Source organism: Notolepis coatsorum (assembly GCF_963971535.1).
Source record: "Notolepis coatsorum genome assembly, chromosome: 4".
NCBI lineage: Eukaryota > Metazoa > Chordata > Actinopteri > Aulopiformes > Paralepididae > Notolepis > Notolepis coatsorum.
Window position 1 is genome coordinate 76,371,376 of NC_140168.1, and position 18,363 is coordinate 76,389,738.

Genomic DNA, 18,363 nt, shown 5'->3' on the forward strand with positions numbered 1-18,363 from the left:
TGAGCACTCTATACCCATTGTCTACTGAACACTCTACACCCATTGTCTATTGAACACTCTACACCCATTGTCTACTGAACAATCTACACCCATTGTCTACTGAACACTCTACACCCATTGTCTACTGAACACTCTACACCCATTGTCTACTGAACAATCTACACCCATTGTCTACTGAACAATCTACACCCATTGTCTACTGAACACTCTACACCCATTGTCTACTGAACAATCTACACCCATTGTCTACTGAGCACTATACCCATTGTCTACTGAACACTCTACACCCATTGTCTATTGAACACTCTACACCCATTGTCTACTGAACAATCTACACCCATTGTCTACTGAACACTCTACACCCATTGTCTACTGAACAATCTACACCCATTGTCTACTGAGCACTCTATACCCATTGTCTACTGAACACTCTACACCCATTGTCTACTGAACAATCTACACCCATTGTCTACTGAGCACTCTATACCCATTGTCTACTGAACACTATACACCCATTGTCTATTGAACAATCTACACCCATTGTCTACTGAACAATCTACACCCATTGTCTACTGAACAATCTACACCCATTGTCTACTGAACAATCTACACCCATTGTCTACTGAACACTATACACCCATTGTCTATTGAACACTCTACACCCATTGTCTACTGAACAATCTACACCCATTGTCTACTGAACAATCTATACCCATTGTCTACTGAACACTATACACCCATTGTCTATTGAACACTCTACACCCATTGTCTACTGAACAATCTACACCCATTGTCTACTGAACACTACACCCATTGTCTACTGAACAATCTACACCCATTGTCTACTGAACACTATACACCCATTGTCTACTGAGCACTCTATACCCATTGTCTACTGAACACTATACACCCATTGTCTACTGAACAATCTACACCCATTGTCTACTGAACACTCTACACCCATTGTCTACTGAACACTCTACACCCATTGTCTACTGAACAATCTACACCCATTGTCTACTGAACAATCTACACCCATTGTCTACTGAACACTATACACCCATTGTCTATTGAACAATCTACACCCATTGTCTACTGAACACTCTACACCCATTGTCTACTGAACACTCTACACCCATTGTCTACTGAACACTATACACCCATTGTCTACTGAACAATCTACACCCATTGTCTACTGAACACTATACACCCATTGTCTACTGAACACTATACACCCATTGTCTATTGAACACTCTATACCCATTGTCTACTGAACACTCTACACCCATTGTCTACTGAACACTCTACACCCATTGTCTACTGAACCTAGATTTTTGCTGAGATTGGCCTTACTGACCAGCATTAAAAATACTTTTAGTTTTTCTTTGTCTTGACTAGCCTGCAAACACCCTGTCATTAGTCCAGGGCCTGGGCCCATCAAACCTTATACAGATGTTGTATAGATATTATATTATATATAATCTATATATTATATAGACCTTGAACTAATACATCAGACTCCTGTGATGACAGAAGGTCCCTCCTCTCTCTTCCTCCGTGAGAACACCCTGCCTTCATCGACATCTGTGTTCTTCTCTCTGTGCCTGACCCTGATCCCAGCCCTGTCTGTTTGCACGCTGCTGCATTTACATCTCATCACATCTGTCATCTCGAACGACCCTCCCATCCTTTGCTTCATGCTCATGTAATGTGTTCCTAACCCACGCTCCGTGCCCCCGAAACGCTCCGTTTACGGCATCTGCTGAAGTAGAATGGAAGTCGGGTATATATAGACCACCGCAACACTTCCGGTATTTTCAGCTCATGGAGGAGCGCAGGGGAGAAAATGAATGAATGTTGATGGGAGCCTTGAGGTAAGTCGTGGTTGTAGCTATGGCTGTGGGGGTGCTGGAGAGACATGATCCAATATACATTTTTATGAGCCCAGCTGCCCAAGTCTCCTGAACACGGAGAGACCAACCCCAAGTCGATCAACACTTTTTCGGCCGAGCTATAGTCACTTTTCCACACCTACTCTCCAAACTCTGCATGCGCAGATTGATAAACCTAGATCTCTGGACAATCCAGAGAGATTCCCGGGGCAATCTGCGCATGCGGCTATCCGTGTTACTGTTCAGGAGACTCGGGCGTATAAAAAAGTATATTGGATCATGTCTCCAGCACCCCCACAGCCGTAGCTACAACCACTTATGTCAAGGCTCTCATCAATATGCATTAGTCCCCCCCCCCCGCGCTCCTCCATGAGCTCAATGTAATGCGGAAGTGCAGTGGTCTATCGCATGCTCCTTGACTGTGCAGGTGTTCTGTGATGAAGATGTGTTGTGTGCTGTGTGGGTTGCAGGCTCAAAGCTGGGCCTGAGCGACGTGCAGGCGGAGCTGGACCGCATCTCCAGCCGGGACACCGACCCAGACGCGACCAACGCCAACGCCAGTGAGACCTCCGCCACCGACGGCCAGGACACATGAAGAGACCACACCTCGCCCGCTCTCCCTCTCTCCTCCTCTTCAACCCCCCCCCCCCCCCCCCCCCCCCCCCCCCCCGTGCTCCCCATTCCTCCCTCCCACACTCCCGCCCGTCACAGAGAAAGAGAGAGACGGCGACAGGGGGAGGGGACGTAGGGAGAAGACATTACTTTGCCCCCCAGTTGTCCTTCACTCTCACCCCCACTCCCCCACCTCCCACCCTTGGAGCCCTGACGAGGAGAGCACACCCTCTCCTCCTTTCTCCTTTACCTCGCCCCTCACCCGTTGCACCCCCCCCCCCACACGTCTTCCTGCCCCATCCATCCATCCGTCCCCCTGTCTCTCTCTCTCTCTTTTCTTCCTGTGTGTGGCTGGCTGCTATGGCTGGGGCGAGAGAATTTGTCACTGTTACATATGGGACTGTCGCTGGAGCATAAAGGGGTTTTGGGGGGAATTGATGGGGGTGAGGAGACCGTATGGCATGGGATGACAAGAGATGGGTGAAGAAGGAAAGGGGGAGGAAGAAGACGGAGATGAATTCAGAAAGTAAACGAAAAGGGAGACGGATAGAGAATGATGGAGAGAGAGAATTGGAAAAGGGATGGAGAGAGGAGGGGGAACCGAAGGTAAATGAGAGAGGGAAAGGAGGAGAGGTATTTTGCCCATCCATCTATTGACTTACTGTATCTTGAGCCCTGATCAAGAAAAAGGGGCGGGATTGAGATATGTCAATTGTGATGATGGTACAGTTAGTCTTTTTACTGTAGGAGCTTCTGAAGGCTGTGTGTGGATATAGACATACATTCGTACTGTATGGATGTGTGTGAGAGAGAGAGAGTGTGTGTGTGTGTGTGTGTGTGTGTGTGTGCGAGCGAGTGATTTACAGTATGTATGTGGAGCAAGGCAGACTTGGCCAGTAGTTTTGAAATGAAAAAGAGATGAACAAAACAAATATGCCTGAAACGAAAACATTGTGGTCTTGTTTGCTAGCTGAAGGGAATGACAGACATAGCAGTATTAATGTGTGTGTGTGTGTGTGTGTGTGTGTGTGTGTGAGTGACTGTATGTGTGTGAGAGAGGGCGAGAGAGAGAGAGAGAAAGAGGGAGAAAGAAAGAGAGTGAGTGGATGGATGAATGAATGATTGAAAGGAACCCAGAAAGTTACTTTGATCTAAAAATGTACATCTAGAGATATTGGCCGGTTTCAACCAAAAAACTAACAAACATTATTGCGCTTACACTACAAGCATCATACATAGTACACTATTGTTATATAGCAGCCATGTTTGCACCTCTTGCGTAGCATTCACAAAGTACATCACCAAATCGAATTGACAAACGACACTACAGAACTAAACGTTTACAAACAAGCAGCACTAGTCACGCGTGCAAGGCACACAGGGTCAAACATGGCGTCCAGATCTGAAGTAGGCCAATATCTCCCTATGCTATATAACTGCTCAAACCAGTAGATAACAGTGCACTGAAAGGGGGTGGGGGGAGGGTAGTTGAGCTTTATTTGTACAGATAGGAGCGTTAGTGATTCAACTCCATAGTTACTGCGGGGGGGGGGGGGGGGGGGGTGCGGCTGGGAGGGCTCAGGATAGTTGGGGTGGGGGTGCGGGGGTCATGTCAAGAATGTACAGTCATTGTCTCGCTCTAATCTGATTGGTCCTGTTATTTCAGAGCTCTGTGTTGGCGTTTGTATAATCAGTTAATTAAAAGGTGTATTTATTCGGATTCAACAACCCGTCTCGTCGTCCTGTTCCTTCACCGTTGTATTTGCCTTTTTCCTCCGTCTCAAAACATCTTAACAACTGTGTTCCACAAGGCTTGTTTTTGTAACATTGAAAAGAACGTTGCTAGAACGGATCAAATTGAGAATTAAATTAAGGAATTATAGTTGCGGCAATGTAAATCGGCAGTATTGTGGCTTATTGATTGATTTTTTTCAATTTCTAAAGGAAATGTGTATACCCAATACCCATGTTATTATTCTCATATTTATTTTTGACAGTTTCAAATTAATTTGTTTAAATGTATGCTCAGTTAGAAAGTAATGTTTTTGTACCTGTCCTCAGCAAGAGGTCACAATATCAAACTGATATATTATAACGACGTTGAACTAATATATCAGACTCCTGTGATGACAGAAGGTCCCTCCTCTCTATTCCTCCGTGCCCAAGAGAACACCCTGCCCTCATCGACATCAGTGTTCTTCTATTTGTGCCTGACCCTGATCCCAGCCCCGTTGGCACATCTCCCTGGTCTGTTTGCATGCTGCCCTATCCATCCATTCGCCCCCCTGTCTGTCTCTCTCTTTTCTTCCTGTGTGTGGCTGGCTGGTATGGCTGGGGGGAAGAGCATTTGTCACGGTTACATATGGGACTGTCGCTGGAGAATAAAGGGGTTTGGGGGAGAATTGATGGGGGTGAGGAGATGTACGACATGGGATGACAAGAGATAGTATGTCAACTGTATGCTAATTGTATGTTATTTGCTGTGAAGCACTTTGAGCCGCAATCCATGTATGAAAGGTGCTATAAAATTAAAGTTATTATTATTATCCTCCCAGCCATTGTGATCAGACACGAGTGGTTAGGTGGGACAGTAGTGGTGGGGGTGGGAGATGGTTTCGGTCACAGTCTGTGTTGGTATGCAGACCATTTGACTGTTTGGCTCTGGAGTTCTCCAGGGATGGTCAGGATGAAACCATGCTACATCAGATGACCAGTCCCTGTGTTGGGTTACCTTCGCCTAGTAGTCAAAATGCTTTCATCAAGAATGTCCCTGGAGCCTTCCCCCACGGAAAGACAGCTGAGGGCAATACTAATTGAACCAGGTATACAATTAAGGGCATTAACCCTTTCACTACCACACTACCTAATGGTTAACCCTTTCACTGCGACAATACAGAAGGTTAACCCTTTCACTGCCACACAACAACGGGTTAACCCTTTCACAGCCACACTACAGAAGGTTAACCCTTTCACAACCACACTACAGGTTAACCCTTTCACTACCACACTACAGACGGTTAACCTTCTGTAGTGTGGTAGTGAAAGGGTTAAACACCAACGATCCTGACCCAGCTCTAATGCTCACTGCAGCAGAGAATGAGAGCTGTGTAGAGATGACACTAAATAAAATGCTTATTTCAGTGTTGTAGTACTCAAGTCCAGGACTCGTGACTCGACTTGGACTTGAGCATTGATGACTTGGACTCGAGCATTGACTGCATTTGGACTCGGAAGGTGCAGACGAGGACTCTGACTTGTTAATTGATAAATATATATATTCTTTGTAATAGGCCCTAGTCATTTGGCATAAGTTATTGATGGCTATATTAATACCGTGAATTTCTTTTATTTATTTATTTGCAAGGGCAGACACGTGTGTTCCACCTTAATGCGGATTCACGTTGATACCCTCATGTTCAGTACTTAAGATGCCTAAAGAGACGCCCCGAATCACTTTGCTTACATGGATTTTACACTCAATTCCAGAAAGAGCACTGCTAGATGTTCCATATGCAAACAAACTAGTGAAGAGAAGACCGGGACCACCTCAAACTTCAACAGATATCTGTGGAGAGGACTCAACCTTGATGACTTGGACTCTGACTCAGACTAGGGTAATGGGGACTCGACTCTGGCTCTTCCTTGGTGACTGACTTGTGACTCGACTGAGACTCGAGATTTAGTGACTCGACTACAACACTGGCTTATTTCACCTCTTGAGGACGAAAAAGGGCCTATAGGTGGTGTACCCATTGGTTGAGGTGCAGAAGTCGTCATTACGGTTAGTAGCCAACTTCGTTTTTGTGACTTGTAGTACAAATATATCAATTATTTTCAATTAAAAATGACTTAAGTAGATTAACTTCAAACACTATTGAAAGATGTGATTTTAGCACTTACATTTGCTTTATTAGTACCGGTATGCCATGTTCTCCAACAGTGTTGTATCCAATTAAGATGGCACAGTAGTATTAATGAATGACAAATCAATTCTCTATTCTCTTGTCCAGCTGTAATATCCTCCACCTCGAGATAATGACCCTCTGTAGTTTGAGCTCTCTGGTAGGCTACTAGCATTGTGTGTGTTAGTGTGACACACAAGTCTATGCTCTGCCTTCTCATCCTCAGAGCTGGATTGCACACACAAGGTCCTCATAATGTCCATGCCAATATCAAAACAACGATTCAATGGAGACATAGCCACATCCGTGTGTCAATTTCACCTATTTTAATTTTTTATTTTTTTTCCAGAAAAGCACGTTCTGAGCCTTGAACGAGATCACATTTCCCTGATTACGCAGAGATTGCAAAATGTGTATGCTTTTCTCGTGATGAGAAATTGAAGGTCTTGGATGATTTATGCCAACCTTTTGTGATGGGGTCATGGCACATGTGGCAAGTTTGTTGTCATCCTGGAGGTTGACCATCTGAGAGGGCCAGATTATGAGGCCAAATACATTTGAAATTTAAATAAATAATTTGATGCTGCCTCTCTGGTCTATATTAATCTGCTCTCCCTCCGATATACACACACAGGCATACATTGTTATGTCCCACACACATACACAAAGGGACAGCAAAGATAGATTATATCTGTGTGAGAGAGAGAGAGCTTTACACCGTATCCTTAACCTTAAGGGTTGAGTGGTCAAGGTAACGAATAATGTCACCGAGTTGACGAATCCGCTCATCCTTTATCAAATAGCAGCCCATGGCACACATGCATTCCAATCTAATGAATGTACCTCGCCCTTCCCACCACTACTGTAAGAAGCTTACTACTATAATTTTTCATTTACGTCACTAATACAATTCAGGGTTGAAATTCCACTGTTCTTCACAAGGAAATATCCACGGTGTTGTATTCTGTGTAAAACGATAAATAGCTCATTCCAGTTTCAATAACTTCACGACAGCGGCCCTATATGTCTTGAGTGCGGCAGAATATTTTTTCTCCATTCGCCATCTTGGTGTTCGATCGAGGTAAAAAAAAAAAAAAGGGCGGAGGCATAATCTTCGACGGAGCGGCGGGTGTGGTACGGACTTTTACGGGTGGTTCACCTAGCAGTCCTTCTCCCGTTTCCACCGAGAGAAAGGAGTAACATCGACCTGGCGAGAAATACGGAGGAGCCCATCGACTCTGGTAAATATCATCATAGCATTAACTGTATGAATAGTACAGCGTGTTTATTAAAACGCGACACTTGATAGTCTCGCCGAAGAATAAGCATCTTTTCGCCGGGGAAGGGGCTCCGGTGTTGTGTTATTTGGGACTGTTGGCAGCGGAGCAGGGTTTGTACGGTGGCGGTTGGAACTACTTTTCACGCCAGCTCGCTATAGCCGAGCTAACTAAACGAGCCTCGTAAATTTTTTTAAAAAAAAACCCGATAATCGAATTGAAAGACTTTATTTCGTCCGTATATTCATTTGTTTCTACAACAACTTTTTCATACGGATAGCGTTTCCGCACACGCGTCTAAAAAAACCCAACTGTGAATGTGAGGCTGAGTGGTGTTTGTTTATGTTACGCTAGTTAGCATAGCTAGCTCGTCACCGCTACGACGTCGCTAGCTTTGTGATGTCGAGCTACAGACGCTACAACACTCGGTCGTGTTTTTACAATCGGGTGGCCTGTGATGTGACGGTGGTTCGATATATTCCACGCTATAAACCCCAATAAAATCTAAGCTCTTTGTTTTGTTTTTTTATTTGTTTCTTATACTCGCCTAGTGGTTGACAAACGACTGTTTACTTATATACATTTCTATAAGAAATCCCCCCCCCGTGTTCTGTTTTGTTTATTTTCATTGCACGTTTCGTGATTTTTATTTGGAAAATGTTTATATTGCGTTGTATAGTCTCAAGAGTTTTTTTTTGTATGCTTTAAATATGTTTAATAATATATATATATATTTTTTCTAATAACCGAATGATTAGCATTGCGATCTAACATGAGAGAGAGGGTGAGTCGTGGAAGTGATTGCGGGCGGAGGGAGGGGGGGGGTGTTCTCCCTGGAACCCCGAGCCTCGAGGTCGGAACTTGGCCGTGGAGGAGGGAGGGGGAGGGAGAGGGGGACAAATATGCCTTTGATGTCGGCTGCCGCTGAATGGTGAATTGTGTTCGTGCTGCTGGCCTGGAAATACCCGCCGCTCCGCTCCGTCGACTGGTGGAGGTGGAGGCTCGACATTTTCCCCTTAAAGGAAAACTCCCAACATTTTGGGAAATTAGCTTATTTGCCATCTACCCTGGAGTTAGACAAGAAGAAGCATACCCTTTTCTTCTCTGCATGCAGTAGGAGTAGGAAGACGTTCCAGTGACTTACGCTAAGCTAGGCTAACTGTGCGCGTCTTCCTACTCCTACTGCATGCACAGAGAAGAAAACATGTATGTATCTTCTTGTCTACCTTCAGGGTAGATGGCAAATAAGCTAATTTCCCAAAATGTTGGAGTTTTCCTTTAAAGGTACACACCGATATGATCGATGCTCTTCTTCAGAGTCGGGACAATACGATAGATACCGATTCCCCCTCTGCTGCGCGTTCAGTAGAAAGCTATCCTATCTTGGCAGTTGGCACAAATTAATGGAAGCGGATACGGACCAGCTAGCCTAGCTGTTGTTGGCCAAAAACGACTCTTGGAAGTTTTCTTATTAGGTAGGCTAGTGATCCGTATCCCCTTCCATTAATTTGTGCTAAGCTAGGCTAGATGGCTTCCTCACAAGAGAGGACATTTGTGTCTACCTTCTTGTCTGACTAGAGAAGACGATACGCGCAGTTCCCATGTGTGTGTGTTCCTTTTGAACGTTTACCAAGAAAAACATACAGTTGGGGCAGGCAGTAAGGCAACGTTAGGATTATCCAGTCAAACCGTATTGATCTGAAGAAGTACAATAACACTAGGTTTGGGTTAGCTTGCTTGGCCTTGCAAGCAAGAAGTTAGGATTGGAGTGAGGGGCGTCTCTATTGTACTTTGCATAACGATTTCTTTCTCCACAGATTTTGAAGCAGTGCGGGCTGAGGCGAGCAAGAACAATGGCTACTCAGTGTAAGTATAAAGAAGTTAAAAAAGAAAATCCTATGCCATAAAATGTACACATTCTATTTGCATTCACTGAGTGACTTTTTGCATTTGAAGAGTGAATATGTTTTTTTTGTAATGCATCTTTGATGTCACTCGTGAACATATTTATGTAGTCCTGTGTAAAGAGACTAGAGGAGGAAACTATGACAGGCCTGAAAGGCCATCCAATTACACCTGGTTTTTGGATTAGGGATTGAAAAAAAGGACCCTGAAATTGGGACATAAGGGTATACCCAGTCTATACATAATGAATGTTGTCATTCACACTTTAATGTGAGATTACTTAATTATACAGTTTATACAAGATTATGGGTTCTAATTGAATAGCCTCATATGCACTTTACAGTGAGCTGAAAGAAGCCACTTCTTCAAAGAGAGGCTAATTTCTTATCCTGGCATAGTTTATATGAATGAATCAAATGAATATTGAGAATCAGACACCATAGAGCTCAAAACAGGGTTTTTCGAATGAGGTAACTGCCTCGGCATCCTCATTTAATGTTGTGCTTATTGTGGGCATTTTGGATTTTTCATGAAGGGTATACAGCTTTATTGGGTGTCATGGGATTCAATGTCTGCACCAACTCAACAATATTTCACACATTCCTTACTGTTTTCCACCAACCTTCATGCCTTCATTCCCTTCTCAACTCTCTGTGCTCAACCTCTCCCTCTGTCTGATTTTTATTCATCAATGAGGATTATCTGTTTGATGGACAGGGTTGACACTGTGTCCATCTCTGCCAGATTTGCGTCAGTTTTCACACAAAGTTCATAGGGGACTAACTTTTGGAAGTGACCGACGCATTGCCATCCGCAAAGCGGTTTCTGTAAATGCGCAATTATGTTGGGGTGCTTTCTCACTGCCATTCGGGGTTGAATCGGCTCCGCTCCGTCCTTGGGTGCGAACCTCTCCCCCTCTAGTTTGTGTACACACTGCAGTCTTGGTGCGCTCCAGGTTTTGTTTGCGTTTTGAGCGTGTGAGCTGCCGTAGTGATGATGTCACGCTCTAACGTCAACACTGGAAGAGTTTTAACACACGGTGGTGGAAACTGAATGCTGATATAAAGAAACAAATAACCAATAAATATGAAGTTATATTTGAACCTCTGTTGTCAAGCGTCGTCAATATAACCCACCCCCTTTTCTCACGAATGGAACTGGTGTCCTGGAGTCCGCTTTGAGCGTTTTCCAGGGTTAACGCTAAGCTAACGGCTAACGCTAGTTAACTTAGCCTATTTATTACTAGTTAGCAGCTAACATTAGCCCATCGCTCGCGTCAATTATATTGCATGTCATTGATCTACCGGTCGATCACGGCCGACTGGTTGGGCACCACTGGTCTATAGAAATAAATGCATTCGAACAAGAAACCAATGTATAGTAGACATAGCAATGGCAAAAAAATTGCCAGGCCTAATGCGAGCCAGGGAAGTCTTGTGCTTGTAACGTGGCTTCATGTTTTAATCCACTGAGCCGTGATGCTCAACATGCTTGTTTGGTTGAGGTCTGAACTCGTCCAATTGCCCATAAATATAGTTTTTGTGGGTATTGACCAGTTGTTGCTGTATGTTTTTATCTGCCCAAAATTCAAGCAAGCATGAAAGCATTACAGTAATGACGTGTGTGTCCGAAAGTTGATGCAGCAAGCCTCTTCACTGTTTTGGTACAAGCATGCTCCCACTGGCGCACACCCGGAACCACCTATTCCAGCGGTCCAGGTTTGGAACAAATCAGCGTCCCCGGTGACGGGGGGAGTGTTCTCAGTAGGACGATCACACCCTATTTGGGTGCGATTGGGCTGTGAATCGACCCCGAATGGTTAGTGAGAAAGCCCCCTTAGGTTCTAATTTAGGGGGAAATTAACAAACGGATTCATGCATTTCTCTACATTTTGCTGGTAAATTTGAATCTTGTCTGCCATGTTGGCTGGTCAAAAATTATTTATAGCGGAAACCCTGCTCTGTGCTCAACCTCTGCTTTTCTCTCTGCTCAATCTATATCTGTGCTCTGCCTCATCTCTGCTCAACCTATATCTGTGCTCTGCCTCTCATCTCTCTGTGCTCAACCTCTGCCTCATCTCTGCTCAGCCTCATCTCTCTCTGCTCAACCTCTGCCCCTCATCTCTCTGCTCAACCTCTGCCTCATCTCTCTGCTCAACCTCTGCCTCATCTCTCTCTGCTCAACCTCTGCCTCATCTCTCTCTGCTCAACCTCTGCCTCATCTCTCTCTGCTCAACCTCTGCCTCTCATCTCTCTGCTCAACCTCTGCCCCTCATCTCTCTGCTCACCCTCTGCCTCATCTCTCTGCTCAACCTCTGCCTCTCATCTCTCTCTGCTCAACCTCTGCCTCTCATCTCTCTGCTCAACCTCTGCCTCTCATCTCTCTCTGCTCAACCTCTGCCTCTCATCTCTCTGCTCAACCTCTGCCTCTCATCTCTCTCTGCTCAACCTCTGCCTCTCATCTCTCTCTGCTCAACCTCTGCCTCTCATCTCTGCTCAACCTCTGCCTCTCATCTCTCTGCTCAACCTCTGCCTCTCATCTCTGCTCAACCTCTGCCTCATCTCTCTGCTCAACCTCTGCCTCTCATCTCTCTGCTCAACCTCTGCCTCATCTCTCTGCTCAACCTCTGCCTCATCTCTGCTCAACCTCTGCCTCTCATCTCTCTGCTCAACCTCTGCCTCTCATCTCTGCTCAACCTCTGCCTCTCATCTCTCTGCTCAACCTCTGCCTCTCATCTCTCTGCTCAACCTCTGCCTCTCATCTCTCTGCTCAACCTCTGCCTCTCATCTCTCTGCTCAACCTCTGCCTCATCTCTCTGCTCAACCTCTGCCTCTCATCTCTCTGCTCAACCTCTGCCTCTCATCTCTGCTCAACCTCTGCCTCTCATCTCTCTGCTCAACCTCTGCCTCTCATCTCTCTGCTCAACCTCTGCCTCTCATCTCTCTGCTCAACCTCTGCCTCTCATCTCTCTGCTCAACCTCTGCCTCTCATCTCTGCTCAACCTCTGCCTCTCATCTCTCTGCTCAACCTCTGCCTCTCATCTCTGCTCAACCTCTGCCTCTCATCTCTGCTCAACCTCTGTCTCTCATCTCTCTGCTCAACCTCTGCCTCTCATCTCTCTGTGCTCAACCTCTGCCTCTCATCTCTCTGCTCAACCTCTGCCTCTCATCTCTGCTCAACCTCTGTCTCTCATCTCTCTGCTCAACCTCTGCCTCTCATCTCTCTGTGCTCAACCTCTGCCTCTCATCTCTGCTCAACCTCTGCTCAACCTCTGCCTCATCTCTCTGTGCTCAACCTCTGCCTCTCATCGCTCTGTGCTCAACCTCTGCCTCTCATCTCTGCTCAACCTCTGCTCAACCTCTGCCTCATCTCTCTGTGCTCAACCTCTGCCTCATCTCTCTGTGCTCAACCTCTGCCTCATCTCTCTGTGCTCAACCTCTGCCTCATCTCTCTGTGCTCAACCTCTGCCTCTCATATCTCCGGTCTCAACCTCTCATCTCTCTCTTTGGTGGGATATTTGAGGAACCCTAGTCCTGATGTCCTCTTCTTCAATCTGATCTACAACCCCCCCTCCCCTCCCTGCAGCTGATTTGATGGAGCTGGACATGGCGATCGGCGACAGTAAGGCTGCAGTGAGCCAGTGGCAGCAGTCCTATCTGGACTCGGGCATCCAGTCTGGGGTCACCACCTCAGCCCCCTCCCTGAGCGGGAAGGGAAACCCTGATGCAGAGGAGGATGACCCTGGCCTCTACGACTGGGAGTTCAACCAGCCCTTCACCCCAGAGGCTCCAGGTATACATGCACACATGTTGTCACACCAGCAATGGGGGTTCACTTTTAACTACAGTCAATCCAGGAAATAGATTTTCCTCAATATTTTTTCTATTAGACCTGTAGCTCTATGTTCTGTCATTCATTAGTCTTGTAGCTCTATGTTGTCATTAGCTTCTCAGTAGTCCTGTAGCTCTGTGTTGTCATTAGCTTATCTGTAGCTCTATGTTGTCGTTAGCTTCTCAGTAGTCCTGTAGCTCTATGTTGTCATTAGCTTCTCAGTAGTCCTGTAGCTCTATGTTGTCGTTAGCTTCTCAGTAGTCCTGTAGCTCTATGTTGTCGTTAGCTTCTCAGTAGTCCTGTAGCTCTATGTTGTTGTTAGCTTCTCAGTAGTCCTGTAGCTCTATGTTGTTGTTAGCTTCTCCGTAGTCCTGTAGCTCTGTCATTAGTTTCTCCGTAGTCTATGTTGTCATTAGCTGCTCAGTAGTTCTGAGAGTAAGTTGATCCCAACCCTGGAAAACACACACACCAAACTGACGTTGAGTATCTGGTCAACAACAGGCTGTGAGCACATCAATTAGATTATATCGGATTCAATTAGATGGCAACAGACCTATGATGCCACATCCTGATAACTGAAGGCACATTTTTACCTATGCACATGTTTTAGTGTAGTCTCGGAAAAATTGGTAAATATCCAACCATTTACCGATGGATCCATCCATCTAATGAACCTCCTACCAGATATGGAGGGTTATGCCATGACCCGGGCCCAGCGTGTGCGCGCCGCCATGTTTCCTGAAACCCTGGAGGAGGGGATCCAGATCCCGCCCACCCAGCTGGACGCGGCTCACCCCACGGCGGTGCAGCGCCTGGCGGAGCCCTCTCAGATGCTCAAGCACGCCGTGGTCAACCTCATCAACTACCAGGATGACGCCGAGCTGGCCACACGCGCCATCCCCGAGCTCACCAAGCTGCTCAACGACGAGGACCAGGTACGTTCGCCAACGAGCCAATACATTGAAAATGCCTCTAATGGATGAAAGTGCTGACGGCAGGCTGTCAATCATGGTGGGAAATTTAACCTCAAATACCAGCCTAATACTGGTCAATTCTGGTAGTACGTCTCTACTCGACTATATACTTTATTATGTCTGGCTGGTACACGTCTACTCTACTATATACTTTATTATGTCTGGCTAGTACATTTCTCTACTCTACTATATAGTTTATGTCTGGCTGGTACATGTCTCTACTCTACTATATACTTTAGTTCTGGCTGGTACGTGTCTCTACTCTACTATATACTTTGGCAGGTAAACGACCAGGCACTTTTCTGGTTTAAAATTATATTTGGCTGCTGGTAGAATGAGTGGTGAAATGATTATGCAACTGTGGATAAACGCTCGGTAATTCAAAATGGCCGATTACCGTGATAACACATTTAAAAAAAAAACTAAAATTGCACTAATAACACTTTAACCTATTGGTAAACAAACGTATTGATGAAAATATACATTATAACTGCTATTGTGACATGGTTATGATGTTTATTCTTGAATACGTTTGGAGAGAAAAAAACGATAATTATGTCAGACAGTGTAGAGAGCTTGATTTATGATGTGATGTAGGGCTGGGCGATATGGCCTCTAAATGATATCGCGATATTTTTTGGCCATATCACGATACACGATATATATCGCAATATTTTGACATTTCCTCTAAAGGAAAAATGCTTGATTTAACCCTTTGATGCATACAGTCACACCAATATGATGATTATAATAAGTCCCTGCAAAATATGTTTGCATTATTAAACCATGAAGATGCTTTAAAAAATCATTAAATTAAAATGTACTAGGAATAGTCTGACACACTAATAAAAAAAAATATTTAGATCTAAGACAATTTATATAAAAACTATTGGGTGCCTAAGACTTTTGCACAGTACTGTGTTTTCTATCCACTTTAGCCAAACCCACACACATATACACACTACTGTGAGAAAATAATAATCACACACAAATGGATAATGGCTTATATTAAGGATGCACCGAATGGGAAATTCTTGGCCGAAACCGATACCGAAAATAGGAAACAGTTGGCCGAAAACCGAAAGCCGAAAGGCCGAAAATGATTCATAGAATAGAATTTTTTTTTACCAATGTTGTTCAGCTACCTGATTATGGAAAAATATATGATTATGGCTAAACTTAACTTAAATAATCACTATTATGGGTCTTTTTGTATCACAAACAGTACGGTATTTGCAAATCTGGTATGTCATAAATGTATAGATGTAGCAGTACTGTCTATCTGTATGTCATGTATGTCCTGATGAATTGAAAATGGGGGACCCTGATGTAAACAAGACGAAAGTCTTTCTCTGGTCTGCATCCCCTTAACAATTGTGTGTATTGAGCTGTACTGTATTGTACCCATTCTGCAATCTGTTAATAAAGTTTTCAATCAATCAATCAATCAGAGAGAAAGAGAGAGAGAGGCGGACATCTGTGCTCTACTGAGCACACCTTTCTAGTCCCCAGATGACTTTGGCACAGTAGACAGCGTCAATGTGAGAGAAACAATCCCTCCCCCTCTCGCTCTGAATAATATGCATATTAGATCACTCAAGTGGTATATATAATAAATAACAGGGTGTCCGCGGATCCTTAAAAAGTCTTAAAAGGTCTTAAATTTGTTTATCAATAATTAAGGCCTTAGTTTGTCTTAAAATGTCTTAAATCCATTTTCAGAGGTCTTAAAAATGCCATAGAAAGGAAAGATAAAATGCCATGTCATCTTATGTTTTATTATGAAATCTGGGGGAAAACCGTTAACGGGAGATAAAGTTTGACTTCAAGTTTCAAGTTTCTTTAATAGTTGTCATACAGAAGTACAGAATACTTTTGTACAAAATGCTTCTTACTGTTGCGCTCCAGAGACTGTGCATGACAAGGTAAGTATGAAATAAAAACATAGTAAAAATTAGAAGTAAAAAAAAGAGGTCACAGTGTTCAGTTTAGACATATGTACAATGTTCGTAGACGTAGTTACCATACAATATACAATACTGTGCAGTGTACTAATATACAATACTATATAGTGCAAGGCATAAATGGACGAGGTGCAGTTTAGGTACAATTCACAGTAGGTGTACGAGTTGTAGTGCAAATCCTTTATCAATAAATATAAAGTGTAAGTGTGTTTGTGTGATCTAAAGTGTGGAGAGTGGGTGCTGCAGTGTGTTGTTGTTTGAGTGAGTGTGTGCGTGTGGGTGTGTGTGCTGTGTGCATTTGATGGTTGTTGCATAGTGATTATTGTTCGTTTAGCGATTATTGTTCGTTTAGCAGCCTGATGGCCTGGGGATAGAAGCTCCTTCTGAGTCTTTCTGTGCTCGCCATAAGACTCCGGTATCGCTTGCCTGACGGCAGCAGTTCAAAGAGGCAGTTGTTCGGGTGGCTCGAGTCCTTAATAATTCTCTTAGCCTTCCCCTTGCACCGCTTGTTGTAAATGTTCTGGAGGGTGGGAAGCCCCCCTCTAATTGTGCGTTCGGCTGAACGTGTCACTCTTTGTAGTCTGCTACGGTCTTGTGCAGTGCTATTCCCAAACCAGGAGGTGATGTTGCCGGTCAGGATGCTCTCTATTGTACATGAGTAGAAGTTCCTAAGGATCTTCTGACTGACTTGGAACTTCCTTAGGCGCCTGAGGAAGTAGAGGCGTTGTCGTGCCTTCTTCACAACACTGTCAATGTGTGTGGTCCATGTCAAGTCCTCGGATATGTGGGCTCCGAGGTACTTGAAACTGTTCACTCTCTCAACTGGTGCCCCGTCGATGCTGAGGGGGCTGTAGTCCTTGACCCCCGACCTCCTGAAGTCCACAATCATCTCTTTTGTTTTGCTGACGTTCAGGGAGAGGCAGTTCTCCTGACACCACTGTGACAGGTTCTCTACCTCTTCCAGGTAGGCCCTTTCGTCGTTGGCAGAGATCAGGCCCACCACTACTGTGTCATCAGCAAATTTGATGATGGTGTTGTTGTTCCGCTGTGCTACGCAGTCATGTGTGTACAGGGAGTAGAGGAGGGGGCTCAGAACACAGCCCTGGGGGGCCCCTATGTTGAGCGTGATGGATGAGGAGGTGCAGTTGCCGGCTCTTACCACCTGGGGTCTGCCCGTCAGGAAGTCCAGGACCCACTGGCACAGGTCATAGTTCAAGCCCAGGTCCCTGAGCTTGGCTATGAGTTTGGAGGGGACTTTTCATTGACCGTGTTGTAGAATCACGCAGACCGGAATGTGGCGGAACCAACACAACTCCTTGTGTAATGTGTTGGCCGGGGAAGCAAGGCGAAGCGATAACGCTAACGTTACGTTTAGTTTAGTTTAGCATTTGCACTCGTTAATATGGGAAAGTGCCAATTTAACGAGAACTGGCTTGACAATCCACTGTTTGCGCGATGGTTGGTCCCAGTCAAAGACCATTACAAGCCCTGCTGCAACAAAAAAAAAGAGCAGTCGCGTCGCACATGCTGAGCGCTCTGCAAAAACCGCCTGCAAACTACTATGCCCTCCACACCAGCTGCGCCATCTCAGGTAGGACTATAACATCTGCACCAACAGAAGTCCGGATAACATTCGGCTCCACGCCAAAGCTTGAAGCTGAGGTCTTAACTTGAAAATAATCTATTCACGGATGTAAACAAGGACACGTTTGTGTTTATGTTCAATGAGAGCTTCACCCACTATGTATTTTTTCCTCCCACCCACCCCCTCCTAATGACGTACAGTATCCTCCCATGTATGTTAGGATCTATGGGTAACAGTACTGTATATTTGCATATCGTATATGTCACAAATGTAACGGTACAGTACTATATACCTGTATGTCCCTATGCCATAAATGTCATGTATGTTGAGTATGTCATAAATGTCACTATTAATAGAAAATGGGGGACCCTGATGTAAACAAGACAAACGTCTTTCTCTGGTCTGCATCCCCTTAACAATT

At 44.9% G+C, this 18,363-nt stretch overlaps 2 protein-coding genes across 3 annotated transcripts in view; both read left to right on the forward strand.

Annotated features, from left to right (window-relative positions):
• Positions 1-3,972, forward strand: part of dync1li1 (dynein, cytoplasmic 1, light intermediate chain 1) — a 30,074-nt gene extending 26,102 nt beyond the window's left edge. For both annotated transcript variants that reach the window (XM_084312722.1, XM_084312723.1), the window contains exon 13: positions 2,363-3,972. In XM_084312722.1, the coding sequence (XP_084168848.1) occupies positions 2,363-2,487 (125 nt within the window). In that variant the 3' untranslated portion in view covers positions 2,488-3,972. The remainder of the gene's footprint in view (positions 1-2,362) is intronic.
• A 3,546-nt stretch (positions 3,973-7,518) lies between these two features.
• The window catches only part of LOC311227049 (catenin beta-1-like), a 49,982-nt gene continuing 39,137 nt past the window's right edge, over positions 7,519-18,363 (forward strand). The window contains exons 1-4 of the mRNA XM_084312566.1: positions 7,519-7,647; positions 9,501-9,549; positions 13,174-13,380; positions 14,104-14,354. Of these exons, the coding sequence (XP_084168692.1) occupies positions 9,537-9,549; positions 13,174-13,380; positions 14,104-14,354 (471 nt within the window). The 5' untranslated portion in view covers positions 7,519-7,647; positions 9,501-9,536. The remainder of the gene's footprint in view (positions 7,648-9,500; positions 9,550-13,173; positions 13,381-14,103; positions 14,355-18,363) is intronic.